This window comes from Gouania willdenowi, chromosome 2 (assembly GCF_900634775.1).
Source record: "Gouania willdenowi chromosome 2, fGouWil2.1, whole genome shotgun sequence".
NCBI classification, from domain to species: domain Eukaryota; kingdom Metazoa; phylum Chordata; class Actinopteri; order Blenniiformes; family Gobiesocidae; genus Gouania; species Gouania willdenowi.
In genome coordinates this window covers 8,125,550-8,153,247 of record NC_041045.1, presented here as the reverse complement: position 1 = coordinate 8,153,247, position 27,698 = coordinate 8,125,550, and the positions used below count along the sequence as shown (strand labels likewise).

At 36.6% G+C, this 27,698-nt stretch overlaps 2 protein-coding genes across 4 annotated transcripts in view; one reads left to right on the top strand and one right to left on the bottom strand.

The window, feature by feature from the left end:
* Window positions 1-110: 110 nt before the first annotated feature.
* igfbp2a (insulin-like growth factor binding protein 2a) lies at window positions 111-18,236 on the bottom strand. The gene is made up of 4 exons (XM_028466176.1): window positions 17,818-18,236; window positions 7,248-7,429; window positions 5,117-5,257; window positions 111-1,548 (listed from the first exon to the last, which is right to left on the bottom strand). The coding sequence occupies exons 1-4, from the start codon at window positions 18,209-18,211 to the stop codon at window positions 1,390-1,392; spliced, it is 876 nt and encodes a 291-aa protein (XP_028321977.1). The 5' UTR covers window positions 18,212-18,236; the 3' UTR covers window positions 111-1,389.
* A 4,142-nt stretch (window positions 18,237-22,378) lies between these two features.
* stk11ip (serine/threonine kinase 11 interacting protein) overlaps window positions 22,379-27,698 on the top strand; it is a 28,452-nt gene continuing 23,132 nt past the window's right edge. For 2 of the 3 annotated variants that reach the window (XM_028467034.1, XM_028467020.1), the window contains exons 1-12: window positions 22,396-22,591; window positions 22,853-22,920; window positions 23,015-23,217; window positions 24,238-24,312; window positions 24,398-24,493; window positions 25,385-25,492; window positions 25,580-25,651; window positions 25,724-25,853; window positions 26,064-26,167; window positions 26,768-26,857; window positions 27,229-27,270; window positions 27,460-27,615. In XM_028467034.1, the coding sequence (XP_028322835.1) occupies window positions 22,854-22,920; window positions 23,015-23,217; window positions 24,238-24,312; window positions 24,398-24,493; window positions 25,385-25,492; window positions 25,580-25,651; window positions 25,724-25,853; window positions 26,064-26,167; window positions 26,768-26,857; window positions 27,229-27,270; window positions 27,460-27,615 (1,143 nt within the window). In that variant the 5' untranslated portion in view covers window positions 22,396-22,591; window position 22,853. Of the gene's footprint in view, window positions 22,592-22,852; window positions 22,921-23,014; window positions 23,218-24,237; window positions 24,313-24,397; window positions 24,494-25,384; window positions 25,493-25,579; window positions 25,652-25,723; window positions 25,854-26,063; window positions 26,168-26,767; window positions 26,858-27,228; window positions 27,271-27,459; window positions 27,616-27,698 lie in introns of all 3 variants that reach the window. The other variant, XM_028467027.1, reaches the window with a different exon arrangement.

The window sequence follows — 27,698 nt, the reverse complement described above, 5'->3', positions numbered from 1 at the left end:
GAATGTTGGAAATGCCATTGTTTATCCTGCAACATAGTGTAAAAAATTATATATATAAATATATGTAAACGTTGCAAATGCAATATAATGACCCCCAGGCAAAAATTAGGGGAGGTTTAATATGGTATTTATTTAACGCACAAACCCCTGCGACCCTGAAAAAGGAGAAAGTGGTTAGAAAATGGATGATATTGAACAAACGGAAACACGTGCACAAATGTAATGTAGCACCGATTTATTTCAGCTAATTAAGGTCACGTCCCTGTTGTGCACATGTCGTATTCAACCCTTTAAAAACCAAGCCCAGTGTACTTGAAGCTTAAGTGTTATATTATGTGCAACAGTAGTTTGCGAGCTACAGCATGAAATAATGCCTTAGTTAAAACCTCCAACACACAAAAGTACCAAAAATACAAATTATTGACAATAAAACCCTCAGTAAGAATTAGTAAAGCACCCTAAAAGCTTCTTTGTGTCTATATTTAAAAAAAAAGATATTAGTTGTTCCTTTTATTCGATATGTATTTAAATTCAATGCAGGAAGCTGGATTCTTTTGGTAGATTTGGGTGTTAAGGTGTACAAACTTGTGCCGTCACAGGCAAACAGACAGTTTTGTTTCCTGTTTTTTAAGCATGTGATAGTTTCTTCCTATCAGATCCAGGGGTGGACTGGTCATCTGGCATACCGGGCATCGCCCCGAAGTGGGCTGGTCTGGTCCGCTGTGTGTTTTTTTGACAAGCAAGTGAAGGCAGACATGGTGACGGGTGGCCAAAAATAGTGAGAAGTGGTCCAAAAGTGGCAAAACAAGAGGGAAAAGTGACTAAAATGGTCCAAAAGTAGCAAAAAACGTGGGAAGAAAAGAGTGAGAAGTGCCAAAAGCAGTCAAGAGTGGCCAAAAATGGGCAAATAAAGAGGAACCAGGTGGTATATAATGGCAAAGGGGAGCTTAAATGAGCAAAATGTGGCAAACAATGGTGAAAATGGGCAAAAACGTGGAACAAAAAGAACCAAAAATGTAAGGAAAAAGGGAAATAAGTGGTACTTACTGGGCAAATGTTAGCTTTTTTGGATGAAAAGTGACCCAAAAAATTAAAGAAAGGACAAACATTGGATTAAAGTGTCAAAAAGAACTTGCAAAAATAGAAAAAAAAATATATGAAAAAAGGAATATCAATTGGCAAACGGGAGCACAAGTCTGAAACAAGTGTCAAAAGGGGCAAAAATGGAACAAAGGAAGTTGGTTTTAAGGTTTTCTGGGGGAATAATAATTCAAATTAAGACATAAAGAGCCACATGTTGAGAATCACTGACTTAATAATGGTCTGGTCTGGATAAAAAATGCCGGGGCTGAATTTTGGTCCCAGTCCACCCCTGATCAGAATCAGATCCTAGATCTGAGTCGCTTCGGTGAAATCCAGCTCCAGCTCACTGAGGTACTGGCTGCAGTTGGGGTCCCCCCTCACGGTCGGGGCGGACGGGATGGGTCGCCCGGTGTGTGGGTCCACGCACCAGCACTCTCCTCTCTGACCATGGAGGGACATCCTGCACTGGAAGACACAATTTGCAGTGTTTTGTAACTATTAATATAACGAGAATAAACTCCAGAGCAGAAGTGGCAAACTCATGAAAAATGAACATTTTCAATATTAATGAACCCAGGTTTGCACAATAAGTGACAGATAGTTGAATATCCTTTGATGTATGTATTGATTTATTCAAATTTGTATTTAATTTGGGGAGATTTTGAGGAATAATTTGAGAAAAATTGCTCAATTTAAAAAAAAAAAGTCAGGTTCCTTTGACATCAATTTACAACTGAAATATTTGGTAAATGTGGGAATACGAAGCATTTTAAGATCCATTTTCTTTATTATTGTGTGGCTGCGAAGCCTTTTCTTTATTTTACAACAATGTATAGCTTAAAATGTTGCTACAAACTTCTACTTTTTTTTATCATTGTACTTTCAGTGGGAATGCTTTGCATTTAACGCTTACTTTGCTTCCACAAGTAGGACTTTTACCCCCGACTGTAGCTCAGTGTGATCACAACCTGGTCCTACTGTTCTTCGACCAATCATCCTGAGGTCTCTGGTTCTAATCCTGTCCTGGATGATCTTGCTCATGCCACAATTTGTAGTTTAAAAAGTTTTGCTACATTCTTCTTCTTTCTTATAATTACACTTTTAGTGGGAAAAGCTGTAGCTCAGTGTGATCAGAGCCTGTGTCTACCTTGCTCCCAGCACTCCTCATAGGGTCCCTGGTTCAAATCTTGCCCTGAACGATCTCTCTAATGCTTTGTTAAATAAAGAAAGGCAGCTTACAATGTTGCTATAATCTTCTACTTTTTTATAATTATACTTTTAGTATATGCATAGCATTTATCTTTTACTTTGCTTCCACAAGTAGGACTTTTACCCTTTGTCATCTATGGGCAGCTTTGGCTCAGTGTGTGTGTCACAACCTGTGTCATCATTTAAGCAATCGTCGCGAGGACACTGGTTCAAATCCCGTCCTCGACAATCTCTCTCACTTTCAATAATTCTTTGTTAAAACGCTGTTAGTTCTCTGTAGATTTTTGTCGTTTCTAGTTTACACAATGAATCGACATTTGATGGAAGCATTCATTTTATTCTAATCTTTACATGGAAAGAAAACCATAAAGTATATTGTATGTAACTGTGGGAATACCACATGCATTGGTTTGAATAAAGATGATTAGGGGCCAGAGAACCTTTAAACCTACTGCAAAATGTAAAGTCCATTACTCTGGGTTTATTTTCTATTTTTTTCACAAACTGTTGTTAACATCTTTTTGTTGTTTTTTCGGTCTTTTTTTATTTCTTTTCATTTTTGACACACGTTTAAAATCTGCCTTTAATTGCGCACAGCTGCTGTCTTGCACACAGGTGATTGTCTGAGTTCATTAGTGAAGCTTACGTGACATTAGAGGACGTTCCATCATGGAAAAGTTGTGGATTATTGATGCGTTTGACCTGCTGATTTATGGATTTGTCGAAAAAGGTAAGTTTAAGCCTCAATTGATGCAAAATTTTTTGTTAGAATCCCGACTTTTCATGTTAGCTGGAAGTTGATTGCACTTGATTTTTTTTTTATTAAACATACTAAGCATTTTTATAGATAAATGTAGTTATTATTTTTGTCAAACTCAAGGCCCGGGGGTGAAATCCGGCCCTTTACAGCATCAAATTCGGCCCCTTTAAAGTTAAAGGCACTCTTTTTCTCTCCCGTGCATGATTAAGAGGGAGATTTTCTAATCATGTTATTGTTGATTTAATGTTTTTACTGCTGATTTTAAGCTGTTGACTGTCCTTTTAATCATGTAAAGCACATTGAATTGCCTTGTGGATGAAATGTGCTATACAAATACATTTGCCTTGCCCTTGAGAAAGTAAAAATGATAGAAAAAAACATGAAATATTTTGTAAATGACCAACTAATTCAGTTATAGCTATCTCAGCACCTAAAAATCCACAATATTTGCAGAGCTCAGTTTTCCAGATGTTACATCACATGATGGCAATCTGAAATTGTTACATTCCCCCAAATTTCCAAAATCATAGAAAAGTGATGATCCTTCAGCGACTGATATATTCACATGGGGGGTTTTTTTTCCCAACCTAAAATTAGAGTTAATTACAATTTACCTGTTTTCGCAAGTTTAAAAAATAATGAAATAAATTGTATTTCATACTAGGGATGTAACAATTAATCGTAAGGCAGTTAAAAATCGATTCATAGGTATCACGGTTCATATCGATTTTCTGAAAATTGAATTGCAGTACTCTATTTATCCTTCTCTTGTCCAGAAGCGTAGGTGGCGGGTGGAATCTGCTACTACTTTCTTTCTGGCCGTCTTCTACTCTTAAACATGTTAATAAATGATTCCTTACCCCTTTAGCACCGAAAGAATATCTGTAATATTAAGTGAATATCTGTAAAAGTCACGTTTTTCTATTAGCTCTGTCTGCTAGCATAGCATCTCTTCTTCAGTGCACAGAATAGCTGCATCCCAACAGACCACTGGGTTACCAGCGCCCTCTGCTGGTCCAAACAAATATCTGACATAAATACAGTGCAGACAGGTTTTTTTTTTTTTAAAGTCCAATTGTTAAGGCTCAAAATACATTTTCAGTTGCACTTTTAAAAAGAAAAAGAACTATTATGCAGTTTTGCATTGTTTACTATAGAACCACAATTTAAATTAATAGGCTTCTTCTTCATTTGTATTATTCCTTTATTTATTTCATTCAAGATTTATTTTTAGTTAAATTGCATTGTTTTGAATAGTTTATCAAGGGATTCTTTTGACAAAGAAAAATAAAAAAAAATTTCAATGATTATTTGTCTACAGTCCCATTTTGTAAAATAAATCGTGAGAGAATCGTATCGTGAACCCAATATCGTGAATTGTATCGGGAGTTGAGTGAATCGTTACATCCCTATTTCATACCGTTTTGTAATTGTAAAGGTGAGATTAGTGCACACCCCTAGCAGCAGCTGTAGTTATTGTATTTGGCAATTTTCAATTGCCAAATACATTATCGTAGGAGTTCTTGTGATTATTTTTCTTCCACAACTCCATTGTCGTAATGACACGCATGTCATCTCATAGGGACAATGTCAAGGATGTGCGGTCGACCTTTTTCTGAACTAAAATGTCAAGGTCGTGTCAAAACCCAAAACTTCCATATCTCTAATATTATTTATTGTACAAATTTGATTCTTGCACTTATGGAAAGTTCATATCAAGTGGAGTATTTTATTTAATTAGACCGAAGCTGTACGACCTACCAGTAAAAAAAGTCGTAGAGGTCAAAGTTCATGACGTCACAAAAAAAAAAAAGAAAGTACTTTTTTCCCTATAACGTGGCCACACATTGAGATACAGTGCTCTGACTGGTACCATTGAACAACATTTCCTTTCAATGTGTGACCTTGACCTTTAAAAATACACACAATGTCTTTCACATGAACAATTCTATTTGCCAATTTTCAATTTCCAAATATGCGCTTGCCTTGCGAAAACAGGTCTTGCCTAGTTATTATTATTATTATTTTGTGAATAAATCCTTAGGAACGAGAACCGTCTATCACCTGTTTGAGGTTATACTGCCCCCTCTTGTCACAGTTGGGGATGTGCAGGGCGTACAGGTCCTCCAGAGGACCTCTGTTATCTCTGAAGGGCATCTTAGATATCCGTTCCAGCACCTGGTCCAGCTCCTGCTGACACTGCGTCTTTAAAAGAGAACAAACAACAATAGTAGTCATGTTCAGGATTATCATTATCATCTTTGTCAAATATCAGATTATGACTGGCTGTACACACTAGTGAGCTAAAGGTCTGAATAGATGACTATATTTATTCGTCATTATTGCAGGCTAAGGTTGTTTCATTATAATAAAAATCTAAATAAAATAAATCAAATAAAATCTGTGTACATTGTTTTAAAAAAAAAATTACAACAAAAAACAAGACATATATAAATCACCATACAAATACACGAAAATAATGACACTCCTTAATATAAATGGAGAATTTTGATCTCTCGCTGCTCATAGTTACAGAATTTCTGTCATTTTTAATCGCAAACTGTTAGCCAAAACTCTTTTTTTTAAAAAAAAAAGAACTGCAATTTAAAAAAAAACAATCATTCAATTCAATATATATGAACAATTTACTGACGTTCTTTTTGTTTTTTCTGATTTATATTTTCTTTGTTTTAATCACTGGACTTGCTATTGTTGTTTTTAACTTGGAAAGTGTCTGTGAGTCTCTCGAAAAGTGCTTTTAAATAAAATGTATTATTAACAAATGATCCACAAATTTTAAGACTTAGTACGAGAACCTTATGTTACTAAAATCTGTGACTTCCTGTATGACAGTATGCTATTCTAAGTGAATTACAGACATTTTTTTTAAACTCTAAAATCCAAATTTGAGAACAAAAGTGTTAATCCCCCCTTAAAAAGTCTGTATTTTTCTATTCTGGCCGATATGAGATTAAACTAGTAGGTCTTATGTGGCCCCCAAAACTAAAAAGAGTTGGACTTTCCTGATTTATTGGCTCAGGCACCACAAGGTGGCAGAACTGAACTGATATTTCCCTCCTTGCATTAACACCTAAAGACACCTATCACTGGTTTAAAGTAAACTAAGCCCCAGGGCCTGGTTTCTCAAAAGGTTTCATCTGGATAAAATGTTTTTTTTTTTTTGCTATCCATGATCAAATCATTTCTTACTTTTCAGCTGTTTTTTTTCAATGAGTGCTTCAAGCCTTTGGAGACCCTGACCAACCTCATGCATTCAGAATCAGAACCAACAAACAGGACGTGCAACCGTGGCTCAGTGGTAGAGTGGTTCATCCGGTAATCGAAAGGTTGGTGGTTCAAATCCCACTCTGTCGTATGAATGGGTTTGCACTGTGCATGAATGTTGGCGGTGGTCAGAGGGTCTGTAGACACAAAATGGCAGCCACGCTTCTCTCAGTATGCCCCCGGGCAGCTGTGGCTACTTTGTAGCTTACCACTGATGGTGGTTTAGTAAGAGTAATGGTTTCTGTGTATGAAATTTAAGTCTCCTCGAGAAAAGCGCTATTTAAATCAAAGGTATTATTAACAAGGGACTAGGGATGTAACGATTCACTCAACTCCCGATACGATACTGGGTTCACGATACGATTCTCTCACGATTTATTTTACAAAATGGAACTGTAGACAACTAGAAAATACTGTACTATTTTCCTTTTATATTTCATTGTCAAAAGAATCCCTTGATAAACTATTCAAAACAATGCAATTTAACTAAAAATAAATCTTGAATGAAATAAATAAAGGAATAATACAAATGAAGAAGAAGCCTATTAATTTAAATTCTGGTTCTATAATAAACAATGCAAAACTGCATAATAATTATTTTTCTTTTTAAAAGTGAAACTGAAAATGTATTTTGTGCCTTGACAATATCAACCGTGATACCTATGAATCGATTTTTAACTGCCTTACGATTATTCGTTACATCCCTACAAGAGACACATTTCTGTTTTGGTGGATTAAAAAAACATCATCATTGCATGCATAACTAAAATAATTATCTAAAAACAAAACGACAATATTTTTTATTATGATGAATATACATCAATTAATGACATAATTCATTTGTAGTCTATTGAAAGCTGTTTGAGGACTTTTTGAAGGATGATGAACAAACTCTGTTGCGCTGACTCACCTGTTTAGGTCGAGCAGGGTTCTCCACTTCCACCTTGTTGGTCTTCATTTTGGTCTTCATCTCCTGGCGGTGCTGGCGGACGGCGCTCTCTTTGGGGCCCAACCAGGTGGTGTCTTTACTGGGCTTCCTGATGGCAGGGGCGTCACTGACTCCCTGCTCAGGCTGCAGCTCCACGGCCTCCGCTGTGGACGAAGGTACGACGTGAACGTTTTCATTTAATGACAAAAAATACCGATCAATGCGTTCAGAAACCATGAATGTGAATAATTTCTGTCTGTTGTGGTTTTTTAGGTCACAATTAACAACAAGCTTTTAGTGTTATTTATGTGAGAATATCAATAATAAAATAAAATAAAATGAAAATTAATTTTGTAACAATAATCCTTTTTAAATAAATAAACAAAACTACATAAATACTGAATAAATAAATCATGAAAAATAGAATAGTATATTTATTTTAACATTTTTTCATTTTCTTTTCTAATTATTTTCTGGTCTTTGTCACATTTACCAACAGTTCTCAGTGGCTGTGAATACAAAATACAAGTCTGTTCAGGTTTATTACGTATTAAAGTGCTTTTAGTGTTATTTATGTGTCGGAATATTGATAAAATAAAACTATAGACACAAACAAACCAAAAATTCTAACAAAAACAAATAAAAACAATAACATATTGTAAGTATCCATCCATCTATGTATTTTCTGACCTGTTTGTTCCTTTCAATGGCCGTTAGACTGGGGTACACCCTGGACAGGGTGCCAGTCCATCGCACTAATATAAGTACATTATAATAAATATTTCTAAACAAAACTAAATTCTAATGCTTTAAAAAAAGTTGACACCCACTACGCATTTTCCCCCTTCTTTTTGGCCTTTATCACAACGTTCACATTTATTCACAGTGCTCTGTGTTTTGGCTGATTTGAAAGTTCACATTTTTCCGTGTGTGTGACATTTCCTTCATGTGTGTTTCACCTTCTCACATTTGTTATGCCAACTTAAAACAATGTAGTGGCAATTTCATGGTTACAAAGTGTCCAGAGGAAGAAACCACACTCTGGTTTCCATGGTAACCTCTTCCCTTTCACTTCATATGTTGGGTGACGAGAGTGTTGAAGAATGAGCTGTGTTAAATTGGCTGAAGATAAATGCCACAAAGGCACATTTATTAACAAACATCTGCACAGTATGTTCCACTTTTGGCTTTTTTTTCTCCTGTAAGGGACAGCACGTGTGAGTGAGTTCTGTAGCGTTCTGGGAAGTAACCTGCTAGTAACCATATTTTTAAGAAGTCTAACATAAACTAGCTTTTACCGGGCTACCAGCTAAGTGAGAAGTGAATATACTTTCACTTTCACACAAGGTGTTTCAACTCCCAATTCACAATTTTTCTCACTAGATGGCGCTGAAAAATGATCACTCTGCCGTATAAGTCGCTTTTACTTAATAAAAACTGTAGTTATTAATACCATAAACGGAACATACAGAGTAGAATTGAGTATTTATTCAGCTATATAACCTACTTGGCTGATACATATTTTATGCATTTGTGACAAGAATTACAAATAGAGTAATGTCTGACAGAGCCTTTTTGTTCTTTCTACTGCCCCCTATTGATGTAGAAAAGTATTTAAATTCCCTAATTTACAACTAAATATACCTAGTGTACACACAACTAAGGGTGCAACAACGAATCAATAAAAATTCACTATTAAAAAAGTTGGCAACTAATTTAATTATCGATTGGTATTCACCTGCAGAGATTTGTGCGTGCCCATGAGTGTTTGTGTGTGCACGAATGAGTGTTTGTGTGTGCAGCACACGCATTAGTGTTTGTGTGTATGCCCACAAGTGTTTGTGTTTGTGCAGCACGCACATTAGTGTTTGTGCAGCACGCATGAGTGTTTGTGTGTGCAGCACACGCATTAGTGTTTGTGTGCGCTCACGAGTGTTTGTGTTTGTGCAGCAGCGTTTGCGTGTGCGTGCATGAGTGTTTGTGTGTGCAGCATGCACATTAGTGTTTGTGTGTGCGCATGAGTGTTTGTGTGTGCAGCACACGCATTAGTGTTTGTGTGTGCAGCACACGCACTAGTGTTTGTGTGTGCAGCACACGCATTAGTGTTTGTGTGTATGCCCACCAGTGTTTGTGTGCAGCACGCACATTAGTGTTTGTGTGTACGCATGAGTGTTTGTATGTGCACGAATGAGTGTTTGTGTGTGCAGCACGCACAAGAGTGTTTGTGTGTGCGCTCACGAGTGTATGTGCAGCAGCGTTTGTGTGTGTGCACCCAAGTGTTTGTAATCTGATTAATCGATTATGAAAATAATCATTATTTACAGCTCTACACACAACCCCTCACTATTAAATCAAAGTTTTATGGCACACCTGATGATATAATAACTGGAAAAACATGGCTCTTAATGAATCCAGACAGATTTAAACAAAGAAACAATTGGCTTTTCCAGTCATACCTCCAGGCTGTTTTCTATTACTTCTCTCCTGTTACACTTTTGTTAAACATTACTGTAAAAATAAAATAAAAAAACCCCTCTCGGATGGATAAAAAGAAGGTGGCCATCAGGTTCAAGCCTAGTTGTTATTTTTGACAACAGAGAGTTGAGCTAGGGAGTGGAAGAGGGGCAACTCACCAAACAAGCTCCATGAGAACGGTTGAACACTTGTTGCAATGGGTAACATTTTAAAAGCAATTATATTTACATTGATGTAACACAACACCAGATCCATAAATGGATAGTGAATAATTATTATGTGGGATGAGCTGTAGCACTTAATGTAAATGTATAATATATAAATGTAATAGTTTTCTTTATTAATGGCAAACCGAAGAGACTTCAGGCTGTACACTATGCAGACCCTTCAGGAATTTGCGCGGCTGCAATCGCAACTATTAATGCAAATTCAGCCAATTTCCGCAAATTCTGCGCGGCCCTGCAATTCTGTTTAATCACCGCAAATTTACGCAATTTTAACCAATCTGACTAAAAATTGCGGTCAATTCGGCGGCACAACATGGCTCACGAACGCAACTGTTTAATGATCTCCTGCTGCCCCCTGGTGAACGCATGAGACTCTTCTGCAGCAAAAGTGTTTGTATCAAAAGTCATGAGTGCATGGATGAGATTCTCACAGGAAAAGAGCCATTTATTTATTTTAGTATTTTTCATTTCAAAAACATTACCAAACTGATTCTCTGTAGTATACTGGAAACATTTCAAATGTGAAGGAAATAATCCATATCTTAAATTATTGTGAATCTGAGCTGTTTTCTGTATTGTTATGATCTAACTTAAAGGCAATCAGGTTCTTTTGGCAAATTGACCAGTTTAGGCAAAGTTATAGAAAATAATAAAACCTCAAAATGTTGCAAAATCAGGCATTTCAGGCCGCAAAAATCACAGAAATTGACCGTGAAATCCTGGAATGACTGACAATGATTAGAAAAGACAGAGGGGAAGCAGAAGGAAATTCCAAACACAGCAAAAACACAGTGCTGGAGCCGCTTTTCTTCAGATAGATCAGCTGTTGTTGGACTTCAGTTCCCCCCGTGACGCTCTGCTCACTAAATTTCCTTTGAAAACTCTGGCTCTTTGCAAACAAGGGGGCAAAAGTCAAACGAAATCAGGTGTGTGCACTGCTAGTAGTGTGTGTGCACACGCAGATAAACACAGGACGACTGGGGTGTCTTTTGTTTTGCCGTCTTACATAATCCCTGCAGTATCCAAGCACGATACCATCGCGCCCTCATTTCTAAGCAACAATCTTGCTATAAAACATACATGCATGTACATGCGCGCAGTGGGGAGGTCAGGACCCCGCTTTGAGAAGCCACAGTGTCAACATAGAGGAAGGCCTACTGTCCAGTCTACTACTATCCTCACCCTGTGTCCCAAGAGGCTTCTTTGCTGTATCTGAACCAAAACTCATATCTCAATATTTTTTCTCTAAATGGCAACATGATATAAATCTCAATAAGTCTTACCAGAAAGACAATTCTATAGGTTGAATTTGCTCATGCAAAATGCCACACAGGCTCATTTATTAACAAACAGCTGCACAATATGTGTCACTTTTGGCTTTTTCTCCTTTAAGGGACAGCACGTGTGAGTGAGTTCTGTAGTGTGGCTTATTTAGGGGAAAGATCTGGGTTAGAACGCAATCCGGACCCCATCTAAACGGTGCTTTTAATGCTGTTCTGAGAAGTAGCTAAATCAGAGACTCCTAAACTGAGTATTTTAATACAAAATAAGCTATAAAAATTTAAATATCGATATTGTAGGTGATATTGTCATTTTATGTATCGCCCAGCCCTACTCTGAACCATGTTGGATTCTCCATTCAGTACACGGGACAGAAAGTGTCACGCCTGATTCTTCCGATTTTGTTTGCAAATTGCTGAGTTGAATGGAAAAATTGCACAGAGGAAATTTTTAGAGCATAAAAGTTGACGTGAAAGAAAAAAGAAACTCATTGAGGATAATGATGCAGCCTAATTTCAAAGGGGCAATTATGGAGTCATCTCTACTTAGCTGAAAATATTAATGGGAACGTTTAAAGAAGAACTCCTTGACTTTAAATGAGCGTGGTTATTGTGTCTATACGCCAACGGAGCGTAGATATGTTTAGCCTCTGGGCTTCTTGCCTCTCCTGCAGTAGCCACCTAAACGCAGGCTACAGCATGTAGCTAAACACCACAGCAATGCTGCGTGAACTCTGGGGTGTGCAGGACCTAAACTAAGACAACACAGGGGGCAAGCTGCAGCATGTCCATGTACGACATCACATCAGACATTAGAGGAACACCAAACCAAACAAAGGCTCCAGAAACAGGCTGAGGTTGTCGGAGCGTCGAGGACACGTAAATAAATGCATCATGTTTGTCAAGAACAATAAATCAGTGAATTATTTCAGAATAGGAAAAACAATGCATTTGACAGTTTTTATGTATTTGGGTGTAGATTAGGGATGCACCGCAATTAAAATTTGTGGCCAAAGCTTGGCCGAGTAATACTGAATAGCGAATGTGGTTAAATTTTTCACTATTTTTTTTTTTTTGAATAGTGCATAAATAGCCTAGAATACATTTTTAGACATGTTTTTTAAAGAAAGTAAATGTTTATTGAATATTCTGACATTTTTTGAATATTCCAGTAGCCTTTGCTTTTCAAAAAAGCACAACAAAGTTTTTCATTTCTATTAGGCCTTCAAATAAAACAAAACATGCATTCCAAAAAAAAAACTAAAGTGCATTAAAGAGGAGGTATGATGAAAAAAAATGACTTTATAATGGTTTTGCTACAGTGATATACTGTACATCCCTTTAGCCACATTCAGAGGGCCAGTTGAAAAAGTTATTTTTCCTTCCTCAATCCACATTTAGTAAAAAGTCAGCTTTAAACAAGCGAGTTAGATTTTGCCCACGTTGGCAGGTGATGTCACCTAACACGCCTCCTATAATGTGAGCTCCTCCCTCTTCAACTAAAACAAACACTGCGGTTTAATATAGAATATATATTGTTCTTTATTTCCATAAATGTAAACGCAAACTGCACTACCTTTTCTGCTGCCGATTGTGTTGGAAGTCACTGCAAAGAGCCACGGACCCATTGTTTACACACATCAGCTGTTAGCACTTCGTGCTAATGCTACAGCAGCCTATGTGGCGTGACCCGGTGTAGCGTAAGGAGGAAATGATGGGGAAGTTTACGAATTCGCGCTAACAACAAACTCGGTTGTGGAATTGGACAGCTTCCAAATTTTACGAGGCGAGCGGTAAGGAAAGAATCTGGCTGTGTTTGTGTGTGGAAAGGAGGAGCTGCTGCTGCTCTGGTTCTGCAGCAACACGCACACACTTTTCTGACTCAAAATCACTGCGCGTTGTTTGATTGCGTCACACGCTACTATTCGGCATTGCATTTATCTTACTAAACCGAAGGCCGAATGTCGCTTTTTTTTGCAATATTCGGCCGAATATTCGGTACATCCCTAGTGTAGATTTCAACAATAATATGCCCTAGTTTTCTCCACGTATTATTTAAATAATATACAAAGTGAGTTCATGTAAAGCCCCAACAATATCGAAGCAATAAGTGACAGATTTCAGTCCCTGCAGGATCTTCTCTGTGAATTTCTTTTGTCAACAATTTTTACATAATTTAAGAACATTTTGTGAACATTTTCAAAGAAAATTGCAGGAATTAAGCATGTAAATGAACATTTTAGACCTATCGTTATGCATACAGGTTTTGGACTGTGATTGCACTTGAACTTTCATTGCAAAATAGCAAACTACTACAATTTTTATGCAGTCACACTGCCAAAGAAATATGCCGAAATCTAGAAATATGACATAGATCAAGCACGTGTCTTAGTGCAGTGTGAGTTTGTCATTGGCAAAACTGAAAAACGAGCAATTTGACCTTAGAACTTTTGAGATTTGGTCAGAAAATCAACAATTATTTTTTGTCCGCAGAAAGCAAATTATAATTACGTTCTCAATTACCATAAAGTTAATCAGCTGTAAAATACATTAAAAACTAATATCTATCATCCAATTTCTTTCCTATCTATTGGTTACCTTGTTAGGCTCCTTAATCAATGAAAATATTGGTATTAATATTTTTGGTGTGGGCGTCTGAGCCTTTTTTGTGTCGATTTCAACGTTTTTCTTCTTAATGGAACATATCTTAATATTTGCTAACTGTACATAGACTTGGAACATGGTTCCCCAGTTTTGCGTTAAATTATAATTCACATTTTTTATAGAATTTTCATGGCAATTACAATTACATAGTCAATTATCTAAGCTCAATTACAATTTAATTATGATTACGACAGCATAGAACTGGCCATTCTTAATATCTCAGTGTGTATCATCCCCGTTAGTGTTGACATGGCAACCCTGTATAGGTAGAAAGATGTCAGACGGTGTTGCTTTAGCCTGATATCACCCTTGATCTGAATGGAAGGTGGGATCTGATCTGACCCAGCTCTGGCACATTCTTGGCACCGATGCTAAAGCCGATCAGAAGGATGGCACAAAACAAACATTTCCGGAGAAGCCTGGCTTTTTTAAGGCTGGATTATCCAGGAGGGTTTTTCGTCTAGACGCCTCCGCATATACACAGGAATGCCCCTTGTTAGCTAACATTGTTATTTCAAATCCAGATGGCACAGGAGCCCTTTTTTCTTCCCCCCCTTGTTCTTTCCACTTGATTTCCCTTTTCCAAACCGACTTAAAACAATATTGATACATCAAAAAATTGTCTGCTTTTCTCACCAGTCCAAGCTCCGCTATCTTTGTCTGTATCTGTATCATTTGGGTCTACGTTGCTAATAGAAAAGATTGACAGGTGGATTTTTAACGTAAAACACGTGTAACACTAAGCTTACTTTTATTGTATTACTTTAGAAATGAGTTAAAGCTGCTTTAATATGATCTAAACCAGTGTTTCTCAAAGGGGGGTACACGATGGCACTACAAGGGGTACTTGACAGAGAGAGAGAGAGTTGAAAATGAACAAATAAAGTGTCAATCTTGGCCCCACCCTAGGCGTGAGATGACCGGAAATGATAAAAACTATAGAAATAAATCTATTCAGGAGCCACCAAACCAGTGTTTTTCAACCTTGGGGCTGGGACCCCATGACGAGTCGCCTGGAGTTTAAATAATGTCGCCTGAAATTTCTAAAAAATTCAAATTATATATATTTTTTTAATTAAAACAACACACAATCTATGAATCAATATAAATCTAGTTCAAATAAAAAAACATTCAAACTAATTTGAGGAAAAAAATGTCTTCGTAGTTGCCAGAAATTCTTGATATCAAAACGGGGTCACGGGCCAAAAAAGTTTGAGAACCACTGATCTAAACTGTACCATTTCATCCAAAACATAAACATGACAGCAAGAGAATGATTTGTCTAGCAAAGAATCATAAGAAAACACCATAAAAATGAAGTAAAAACACTTCTGAGGGAAACTTCTCTTTATTCTCCTGCGGGATTCCCAATCCCACAATGCAATGCGTAAAACGTTTCTGAAATTCAAGTCACATGGCAACACACAACAAACTGATTGGTTGTGATGGAGTCAACAACTACTCTATCTTGCGAGCAGCAGCAACTTCAACCTTCGACATCTGCGCGTGATTAAATTCTTGCGCTTTTTGGAAGAAATATCTTTGATTTATTCGTCTATTTATGACGGTGTGAATAAACACCTGCACCAAACACTACAGGTCAAATAACACAAAACAAGTGAAGAACTGAACACACAGATTCGGTTTAAGGTTTTGTCTTCAAACCTTGACGATTGCTTGAAATGGTCTCGCTTTTGACAGTCAATTATGAAATAATCTACATTTCTGATAGAAAGTCCTTGGTGTGACCCGTCTTTTAAGAAATCTGGACAGAAGTTTAAAAGAATTGAGCGCAATCGCGACAGTTCGGTGACTGATATGTAGGTGTAATAATGAAGTAATACACCCAAAAAAAGGCTTTATTTGTAAAATATTCTTGATCCTAAAGTTAAAGAAAGAGCATTTTCCCGCTAATTTCAGCAGCTGCAAACATCAGCGTTAACTGTGAGAGCAAATTTCGAGAATGTCATTCGTCGAGAATAGAAATGAATAAAAGTGATGTTTGGTTATTGAATCCTAAACGCGTTCAAGGGGGATTTTTTTTTCATTGATATATTGAATATATTTGAAACGAGTACAAATCAACAAGCGTCGTCTTTCACTTTCCAACGTCACTTGTCAATGAACGTTGTTTACTTTCCTCCGTCTCTCTGACCTGTCCCTGTTTACACACACGAGCCAATGGAGCTTCACGGGGGGTCCTCCTCTTCGTCACCCTCGTCATCGTCGGCACCGGCGTATACGGTCACCTCTGGTCAAAGACTAAAGTCCGCTTTTCCAATCAATGCAACATTCCTCTTCCTTTCCCTCCCATCCTCAGCGGAAGTGTCAACATCAATGTAGAGTTAAAGAGTTTAGAGCTCAAGGCCGGTTTTGAGGGGTTGGGATTGGGAAAGACAGGAGATCCAGCTGTTTGAAGCACAGCTGGGCACAGTGGTTGTTATTTTATTTCCTTCTCTGTAGGCAGGGGAAGGTTCACTATCAGACATTACACACATCTAATAATTAACATCTACGAGTGGTAATAACCCATTTGGTTCCTGCGTTACTCCCAGTGGTCCCAGTTGTGCAAAAAGCTCCTCATTTAAATAAATCCAATATAAACAAACTGGAGTTACAAACTTGATTGAGCATTATTAACAGGAAGCTATATTTAAAATGCAAGACAAGATGGATTGTTTCGCCAAAAGTTGTCAAAATATATAGAAATAAAACACAAAAAATAAAAAATAATACATCAAAATGTGTTCTGTTAAAGTGAGACTTATAGAGAAATACTGTATAAAGGTAAAACTAATACACGTGGAGCCGAAACATCAGTCTTACTTGTGCAGGTTTCAAGGGTAATCTAAAAGTATATATCTTTGATAAATGATGTTTTATTTCAGTCTTTGTATTTTATTGTACTGTCCATGCTGGAGTTGTCTTTCTCTTCTGTACTTTCTGTTGTACACAACATCAACCAGCTTGGACTAAAGATGAAAACTTACATATTTGTCCATTAACGTGAATTATCCCTTGTCATAAATAAACATTTAAAACTGTTATTAAGGTTATTGTTAAAGCTGGGCAATATATCTTTACGTGAATTATAAATATCAGGATTTATATACCATTTATCGCCATTTTGAGAAAAAATATCGAGATATGAGTTTTGGTCCATATCGACCAACTTCAGGTATTGTAGTTTCAGGCCTATAGCCTTGGGTGACCAGGCGTCCCGATTTACCTGGGAGTTGCGTCCTACATCGCGGTCGATTTCTCACAAACCATTGATTTGTTGTTTAATAAATGAACGCCTGGTCTATTCCCGCTGACAGAAAAGACCGTGAAAAAAGCAGCGCATTTTGCTTAAAAACGTGATTTCTGTGGACTGTGAGCAGTTGCCATAGTAGCGCTTGCAATATACAGCAATTAAAAAGCTCAGAAGTCTTCTCTGCGTTTGCAACACGATGTTGATTGGTTGATGACATTTGACGATATTACTTGTTCACTTCCTCTCATTCTTTCTCTTTCAACATACAAATAAGAAAAACACGTTGTTTTTTTTTTTTTTTTTTAATTAATAATTTAAAAAAAACCTTGGGGTTAGCATCAAAATCCTGTTAGCTTAAAATGTTACTTTTATTTCTTTATTGTTTTTTTTTTTTTTTTTCACCGATGGCCACTTTAAATTCAGTCCGCCATTTAAAAAAGATATCTAATTTATTTGACCTTTTTTTTTTTTTTTTTAAATTACAAATAAAAGCATATGCAAATAGTTTATTTTGAAAATCTGTTGTCTTATTTGGTTATGTTACTGTCGTGGTTTTGAGTTTTAAAGATCTGGTCACCTTAGCCCATCTAATGTTCCATATTTGGCCCGCGGGCCACACTTTAAAAAGCAGAGGTTCCCAGTAAACTGACCGCTGCTTTGCTCCAGGGGCTCCTGTCCGAGCGTGCTGGTCTCCGGGTCCACTTTGCGCCGACACTGGCCCTGGCCCTGGACCAGCTGCTCCAGAGGAAGCTCGGAGTCCGGGCTCGGGTAGCAGCGCAGCCCGGTGCTGCACCTCGGGCTGTACACACCGCACGTCTCGCCCTCTTGCCGGGCACAAACGGGGCAGCACCCGCAGCCCGGTTCGCGCACGATCTCCGCGCACGTCTCGGTGGGCTCCGGGCAGAGCGCCTGGCGGTCCGCGGTGCAGCCCGGGCAGCGGAACACCATCTCGGCCAGGGAGGCACCGGCCAGGGACGCGCAGAGGACCAGCAGGCTGCAGCCGGACAGCATGGTTACCGCACAGAGGGCTTTGGTTAATGCCATGGGGCGATGAACAGCGGAACACACGTTAAAAAATGGCACGAAATGTGCGCGTGAACAGGTGAAGCCAGGGCTGGAAACTCTGCTGGGTCCTACAAGTTACCAGATTTACTCTCAGGGACCCCGCAGTTTATCAATTATAAACACTATGTCAAGTCATAATTATGAGTTAGTAAAGTCGTAATTATGGGATGAAAAATATAATTATGAGTTTGTAAAGCCATAATTATAAAATGAAAGTCATAATTATGAGAGAAAGTCATAATTATGAGAAATTGTCATAATTATCAGTGAGTAAAGTCATAATAATGAGAAATAGTCATTGTGAGTTAGTAACGTTATAATTATGAGAAATAGTCATAAATAAGAGTTAGCAAAGTCGTATTTATGAGAAAGGTCATAATCTTGAGATGAAAATTCATAATTACGAGTTAGAAAGTCATAATTATTAAAAGGAAAGTCGGTTGGTAAAGTCATAATATTGAGTTAGTAAAGTTATAATTATGAGAAAGAAAGGCATAATTATGAGTTAGTGAAGTCATAATTATGAGATGAAAAGTCATAATGAGTTAGTAAAGTCATATTTATGAGAAAGAAATGCATATTTATGAGTTAGTAAAGTCGTAATTATGATATAAAAATTATAATTATGAGTTTGTAAAGCCATAATTATAAAATGAAAGTCATAATTATGAGAAATTGTCATAACTGCGAGTTAGTAAAGTCATAATCATGAGAAATAAAGGCATAATAATGAGTTAGTAAAGTCATAGTTCTGACATAAAAAGTCAATTCATAATTATGAGTTAGCAAAGTCATATTTATGATAGAAATTAATAATTATGAGTTAGTAAAATCATATTTATAAGAGTCATTTATGAGATAGTAAAGTCATAATCATGAGAAAGAAAGTCATAATTATGAGTTTAAGTCTTATTTATGAGATAGAAACTCATAATTATGTGAAATAGTCAATGTGAGTTAGTAAAGTCATAATCATGAGAAATAGTCATACATAAGAGTTAGTAACGTCATAATATTGAGTTAATAAAGTCAGAATCATGAGAAAGAAAGGCAGAAATATGAGTTAGTAAAGTCATATTTATGAGATGAGATGAAAAGTCACAATTATGGCTTTGTAAAGTCATAATTATGAGATGAAAAGTCATAATTATGGCTTTGAAAAGTCATAATTATGAGATACAAATTGAGTATTTGCAGCAGTAATCAGACACTGACTGTTACCATTGTTAATTACAGTTTAAATAATTCATTGAAAACTAATATTTGGCTGTTTATTCAGTCTTAGAATTAAACACATATTGTAGAAATACATCGTAATAATAAATTATGACTTTTATTTTATAATTATGACTTTCTTTCTCATTAATTTGACTTTGTATTTCGTAATTATGACTGTAATGTAGAAAAATGTCAAAAATATGTTGTTTTTTAAACAGAATATCTGATATTTCTCTAAGTTGTAACTAAATTGTTAATGACTGACCAAGTTTTCATAACAGCTGTAGTTTAAAGGGATTAAAGGCTTAATTATTGAGTAAAAATGCTCTGAGGTGACCTGAAACCATATGTGGGAAACCTGCGGCCTGTGGGCCAAATGCGGCCCTCGGTTAAATTTTGTGCGGCCCCCAACACACAAAATGATGCCTAAAACATAGAAAATACACAAAAGTACTCAAAAAATGACTACAAATATACACAAAATAACAGACAAATAAAACAACAATAAAATGACTCCGTAATATAAAACCACAACAAAAATACATAAAATGACAAAAATATAGATAAAGAGAACACCAATTATTACACAAAATAACCAAAGAATGCATCTAATGATTCCAAAATAAACACAAAAACATACAAAATGACAAAAACAACAAAATTACACACAAATCCTTGGTTCTTTTCATGCTCATTATTCTAAATGCTGACATTTTTGTGGCCCTGTGGAAAAGGAGAATATAAATATATAAAAACAAAACCTTAATTATATCTTTATTTTTACTAGAGCTGTTTTGTTCTCCAAATACACGGGAATTATACTTTAATAGTGTAATAATTATTTGCATTTCAAATGAAAAAAGTGATTCAAAGAAAACAAATGCAAATCATACAAGAATTAACTTCCTAAACTTCCTAAAAATGCACAATACATCATAGTGTATGACTTCTCAACCATTTTTTACATAATAATCCCAATTCAGTTGATTTTTTTTTTTTTTTTTTTAAAGGAAAAATAGATCCAAATTGAAAAGCATGGTGACACAGTTCTGTCTCTGTCTGTGTGCATTTGTGATTTGCCCGTCAACCAAATTTGCATAAAAGTCTTTTTAGAATCTTGCAAAATGGAAATGTTTACCAAAATTACCATACACGAATCTGTGAATGGAAATGTTTGCTCTGCTTGTCCCAAATGGAAAAGTGTGTGTGCATGTTTGTGTGCCTGAGTGTGACCATGTTTGTTTGCTGCCTAGCAACAAGTAAAGCATGTGCAGATTAGGAAAGTGTTTCTGCTTTTATTTGCTCATGCTAATTTTTGTGAAGTTTTCACTCTCACGCCTCAGAAATCCCCTCACAAATAAACCGAGATAAAGACTAAATGCAATGGTTAGGAGATTTAGAAGTCACAATTCAACTGGCACTGAGAGAAAAAGGAAAAACAACAAGTGTTTTGTTACCAGCATGGCATTTTTAGGCTTGTATCAATGCACAATGAGATAAAACAATTATTACAACAACAACAACTGTCCAAAAATGATGGTAAATATTAACCAAAAGTCTAATTTTTCTCCAAATTCACTAAAGTTCCATCCATTAAAACATCTTTCAGATTATTTAATGAGTCATATTTCCTTTTTTTTTTTTTACTACATATGTAAATAACTAGATTGCATACGTACATAAAAATAATAATGCATATTAAATCAGCTCTTTTTTGCATAATGAATGCAGATATAGATTGATTATCCACGTCTGAACACTGAACAAGCCAGGTTTGTTGCAAAAGTGTGCCTCCCTGTGGTCAAAATAAAACCCATACGTTCCCACTTTTTTTATTTTATTTATTAATTTTTAAATAAGTTGCTAATTAATAGATGATTAATTTCAGTTTATTTAATGGTTCAATTCACACAGGAATTATGTTGGTTTTGGATATTGTTTATTTATTTATTTGATCTTAACCCCAATCTACTATACTATGTCTTTATTTTTCATTTTCAGTTGAAAAAGTTATATCTAGAGTAAGTATATAAGTATGTCCAGGGTTAAAGTCTAATAAAAAACATTATTTTCTTTTTCATATCCAATTTCTTTGCCTTTTTTCCCTTCCCAAAAAAGATTGTATTGTACTGTCATTGAATAATATCCACTGCTATCCAGAAAGTTTATTTTTATTTGCACCCTAGCATATAGTCATCTTAAAGATGTAAATTGTTGTTTTAATCAGAAATAAAAATGGGTTAAAAGTGACAAAAAAAAAAAAAAAAAAATTGTGGGAAAGCACAGAAATTGGTGGGAGTGGCCAAAAACAGACAGAAAAAGTGGTAAAAGGGTTCAACGTGTCAATATTGGTACAATTAGGTTAAACTGGCAAATAATGGGCATGGCAAATCGTCAATGTGGTTAAATTGGCAAAAAATAAGCATGAAATATAATGAAAAGTTGTAAAAGTCCCAATAATCGGTCAACATATATGACATTAGGTGGAAAAAGTGACGGAAAGGGTTTATGTGCAGAATAATGTCTTGAAAGTGGAAAAATGTGCAGAAAAGGCGTTGAAAATTGATGGAAAAAGTGTCAGAAATGGGAATATTGTAGCAAAAAATTTATTGAGGAGCAAAAATATGTCAAGAATAAGTGATGAAAATAGATTAAAATATGGCAAAATTTGGTGCAGTTGCAGAATTAAAAAAATAAATAAAAAATGCAAGCAAAAATGGGCTCAAATTGTTAATGGCGACCCCAAATGGCGTCCTGAACCCAAGGTTGAGAACCCCTGGACAATATGTTATTATGAGTGGGATGCCACTAACCTAAACAATTTTGAGTCATAAAAGATGTCAAAAGTTGAATTGATGTGTAACATTAAGCATTATAAGGGAATAAAAAATCAGCGACATATTTATTTAAGTGCCTATTGTGGCGCGAACTTTTCAGCTGTAATACTTTTTGGCACATTGGGGCCACCGTCGTCTGTCTGAGGAGCTCGCCGTCATGTGACGGAGAACTGTCAATATGTATCGTGTAACTTTTTCAAACCATTGAAAAAAAAACCACTTTCCCCAGGGTGAGTAAAGTAACACGCTGCTGCACACACATGTAGGAGGAAGTCATATCAGCATTTTGGCTGTCACCGCACAGGTACGTTGTTTAGCTAAGCTTAGCTTAGCATTCAGGAAGCTAGTTAGCTGTGTTATTGTAGCCGAGTTAGCGTTAGCTCAATTCGAGCTTGGCTATGACTTAAAGCCATTTTGAAAAATACTCATGAGCTTATTTGTTGTTGTTGGCTTTATTATACAATTACAATAAAGTTTATTGTTACATTTTTCTGACAAAAAAAAAAAACAAGTGTTTGTGGATTTCCTGTTGTCTTATCGTTGTGCTTTGTTTGTGACACATCAGAATGGCTGTCTCTCATCCAGGACAGTCTTCACTTGTTCACAGCTTGGCCACACTGCTCAGAGATAAAGGTATGTTACTGTGTAATGGACGGACACTCGGTTAAAGTGAATATTTTAGTTGTTGGTTTTTTTTCTTCCACTAGTTGTGTCCTTTACTCTGCAGGTGATGTGGTCCTGGATGGCAGCAGCACCCTGACTCTATCTGCATCCAGCCTGCAGCATCTTACCAGGCTTTTTGAGATGTACCTGCTGTCCAGGAGTCAGCAGCATGGCTTTTTGGCTCTACCCTCCCATCCAGCTGACACTGCCTCTCTGCTGCAGCTGCAGTTTCTGTTTGATGTCCTGCAGAAGACCATATCCCTAAAGGTGGGCTTTAGACTCACCTTAGACATACCCCAAAAACCCAGCCCTAATACACTTTATACACAAGTGTTTGAATTAACCTTTGATTAAAAATATGCTTTACTTTAAACTAAAATATGCAGCTTAGAAACAACTAAGTGGGTTTAATCGTGCTCTTTTTTTTGCCGATTTTCCCCTTTCCCGACAAAGGACGGCTATCACCAGATTATATTATGTGTTTTTATATGGGAGATACTTAAACCCGGAAACATTTTAAGGTCATACCAGAGACAGTAACTTCTGCCCCGTACTGCATGCACAGGCTGTGATATCACCAAGTTTATCATTGTACCAATTGCTAGAGCTACTATCTGTACCAGGGAGCGAATATTTAGTCCTGGTTATTGTTTTTTCATAATTGTACTGGGCTTTATTTACCGGGAAGCAGCTCCTAGTGCTCGGTAACACATGAAAACCAATTGTATTTTTTTCATTATTTACTTTTAAATTATTATTATTTGAAAGGTTGCCTCATTCAGATGTTGCCTACGTATGTGTTCTTAACAGGAGCTATGCACAATAATGAAATTGCATTTATAAACGTGTACATTTATATGCAGGATGAACTACTCTTTTTACACTAAAAGTAAAATTCAGCAAAAGAAATAATGTGTATTAATCACTTTATTTATTGTTTACTATTGAGCTTTTTTTATATATATATTTAAATAGCCAATATGTATTGTAAGCGTAATTAAGAAGCACTTTGGATTGCATCTTAAACAATATTATTTAAAAGAAAAAGAAAAAACAGTCTGTCATTGTTAATTAATTAAATGGCCATTTGCTGCATAAATAAATTAAATTTAAAATAAATCCAAGTCAAAATCCTGTTAATTTGCCCTAGTGTCTATAACATCCGCACTACAACACTTTTTTTCCTGACTTTACGGTAAAAATAAGTTGAAAATTGTGTCTGAAGATAATTCCAATGCACTTTTAACTGTTAATCTCACCCATTTGTTACATTTGTTTTAAACGCAGCTCATCAACCCAACCAGAACCAAGCTACAGTCTGGGGTGAAAATCTTCCCGTTCAAGTCTCTGAAGTGTTTGGAGGTAACGTATAAACACTCTTTTGCTTTATGTATTTTAATTATGGAACTTATTAATAATTCACTGAAGGAATATTGTTTCTCTGTAGTTAAAAGGAGTCCCCCCACATTGTCTGGAAGGACTCAGAGGGATTTACTCCCAGTTGGAGGTGTTAACCTGTTCCAAGAGCCTCAGCTCCTTAGAGGTTTGTGCTGCATTTAGGGATGTAACGATTCACTCAACTCCCGATATGATTCGATTCACGATGCGATTCTCACACGGTTTATTTAAAAAAAAAAAATGGGACTGTAGACAAATGATGACTGAAAAATATTCCTTTATTTTTTGGGGGGAAAAAAACTAGAAAAACTGTACTATTTTCCTTTTATTTTTCATTGTCAAAAGAATCCCTTGATAAACTATTCAAAACAATGCAATTTAACAAAAAATAAATCTTGAATGAAATAAATAAAGGAATAATACAAATGAAGAAGAAGCCTATTCATTTAAATTCTGGTTCTATAGTAAACAATGCAAAACTGCATAATAGTTCTTTTTCTTTTTAAAAGTGCAACTGAAAATGTGTTTTGTGCCTTAACAATTGGACTTTTGAAAAAAATGTCATTGTATTTACGTCAGATATTTGTTTGGACCAACAGAGGGCGCTGGTAACCCAGTGGTCAGTTGGCATGCAGATGTTCTTGCAGTGAAGAAGAGATGCTATGCTAGCAGACGGAGCTAATGGAAAAACGTGACTCTTACAGATATTCACGTAATATTACAGATATTCTTTTGGTGCTAAAGGGGTAAGGAATCATTTATGAACATGTTTAAGAGTAGAAGGCGGCCAGAAAGAAAGTAGTAGCAGATTCCGCTCGCCGCCTACACTTCTGGACAAGAGAAGGATAAATATACGTATATAGCGCCCTCTGAAAATTGAATCGCAGTATTTGTTTTAAACAGCAGTGTATTGATGTGAACCGTGATACCTATGAATCGATTTTTAACTGCCTTACGATTAGTCGTTACATCCTTAGCTGCATTTATACAAAACATGTGGGTTTAAGGTGGAACCTGATTGTTAAATTGTTTTTAGGAGCTTCTTTCTCTGTGTGGAGGGGATCTGAGCTCTGCATTGCCTTGGTTGGAACTCCTCACCCTTAACTTTAGCTACAACTTCATTGTCGGCCTTGACCAGTCACTTGTGAGCCACTTTTTTCAAAAAGTATTAACAAAAGTCATGTAAATTAGGTTTTTTTTTTTTTTAAAAAATGCTGTGTTTCTTTCACAGAGTTTACTTAACGTCCTGAAGTCTTTGGATCTAAGCCACAACAAGATTCAGGAATGTGCAGAGTTCCTAAAGGTATTGATGTCATTTGGATTTTGTTGCTTTTTTCTTTTATAACAAACAAAGTTTTGTCGTTTTTTTTCACAGCCTCTGAGTGAGCTGGAACACTTAAACTTGGGCTACAACTGTCTGCAGAGGGCGCCAACGCTTGGCTCAGCCGCTCGGGCCAAACTCCTGACGCTCAATCTCAGGAACAACGAACTGGAAACTATTAACGGTGAGGCGTAGCAGGCATCATCATCCTCCTCCATTACTGGTGTTGTTTCAACAAACTCATCAAAGTCAATCAAAAGCAGCAAAAGGGAAGAAAGCGTTTAATGTTTATTCCTGTTTGTCTTTTTGTCTGAAACAGAGTAATCAGTTATTGTGAGTGTTTATTGTTGTCAGTGCTGTTGAATAATGGTGTGTGTGTCTCGCTCATTAAAAGGTGTGGAGCAGTTGTCTTCACTCCGGCACTTGGACCTGGCGTACAACCTCCTGTTGGAACACTCCCAGCTGGCTCCTCTTTCCCTACTGCACTGCCTCAGCACTGTGAGAGACACACACACACACACACACACACACACAGACACAAAGTAAGACACTTTGAAATATCGCTTTGATGCTATCTTTGAGGTTGTGACCCCATGTGGGGTCACCTGGGAGTTAAATGGGGTCACCTGAAATGTCTACTAATTGATTGAAAAGCAATTGCTGATTAAACAATATAGTCTATATATTCTTATCTATTAATGTGTATATATTCTTATTATTAAATATGTATATTATTTATATAAATGTATATATATCTGTATCTGTATATATGCTTATATATTGATTTATATTTATGCTTATCTATATATTCTTATCGATAAGTCTTTATATATTCATATCTATAGATAATTAGCGTTATATAAAGTTGAATTATTTTATAATTAAATTTCGTATTTTTGAAAACACACAATTTTAAACAACTGTATTTTATACTTTCACTTTCTCAAATATAAATCTCAAACTAATTCTAGAAAGAAAAAGAAAAAAATGTCTTGTGATATTGGAATGGGGTCACAATCCAAAAAGCGTTTGGGAACCATTGCTCTAACATAACATGTATCATAAAACCTCGTTTGAATCTTTTTTTGTTTTTGCCAGTTGAATCTGGAAGGCAACCCCCTATTCTTCCAAAAGACCCATCGAACCTGTACCGTCCCACATCTCTCCCCCAAGGCCGCCAGCCTCAGGGTGAGTTGTGTATATTTAATACTTGAGGTTCTCAACCTTCAAATATAACATTTACAGAGCAAAAGAGGGGCAGCGCAAGCGTTGGGAGACATTTATGGTCAGTTTTGCTGGAGCTGGAAGTCAAAACAACTAAGAGGAAATAGAACAGTGATCTAATGATATAAAGCCATGAGTGGAGTGGAGTCTGCTCTCCATCAGCAGCGTAATGTTGATTCCTTTTGAAGATACTAGCCTGAACAGAGCTGCAGACTCACTGGCTTTTGGTTTTCACTCATGCTTATCAGGCAGGCACACAGGGCGAGACCTGGTGTGTTGACTCTGTCTCTACCCTCCTAATAGGCGATTATTGCTTTTGTTTTTTATTTCCCCAGTTTCGTCTCGATGCTGCAACGCTTTCCTCCTCTGAGTTATCTGTAAGTCCAAATGTCGTGCGTGAGCTTTGTTTTTAAGGTTAATATTTGGAACAGGCTGTGACTCAGGCTTAATTTGCTGTCCACCATGATTTCCCTCACACCATTTATTTATTCCAACAGTTATTTAATGGTTACCAGATCTCCTGTTTTTCATTGTTTTTCACGAGGATTTGAAAAATGTTTCCACAGGTTCTGCCAAAACCAGGTCCGGCCCAAACTTTGCCTGCTGTTGCCACGCCGTCGGAGCGCCTGAACCACGAGTTGTCCAGTGGCGCGGGGGAGCTGAGTGACAGCCAGTCTGTGGGAGACGCAATCGTGTCGAGTTTTCGTAAGAAGAAATCCAGGGTAGATACGAAGTGAAAGCACGTCATCATCAGAGATGTTTGGATGCACAGTAGGGTGGTTCACAATATGATTGAATGAATTTT

Excerpts from the sequence above, each read along its gene's own strand:
- igfbp2a (XM_028466176.1), bottom strand. The coding sequence starts at position 18,211 with ATGGCATTAACCAAAGCCCTCTGTGCGGTAACCATGCTGTCCGGCTGC. Across the intron at positions 7,430-17,817 it reads GCCCCTGGAGCAAAGCAGCG|CGGAGGCCGTGGAGCTGCAG; the intron begins GTCAGTTTACTG and ends CTTCGTCCACAG. Across the intron at positions 5,258-7,247 it reads ACCCTGCTCGACCTAAACAG|ACGCAGTGTCAGCAGGAGCT; the intron begins GTGAGTCAGCGC and ends TCTCTTTTAAAG.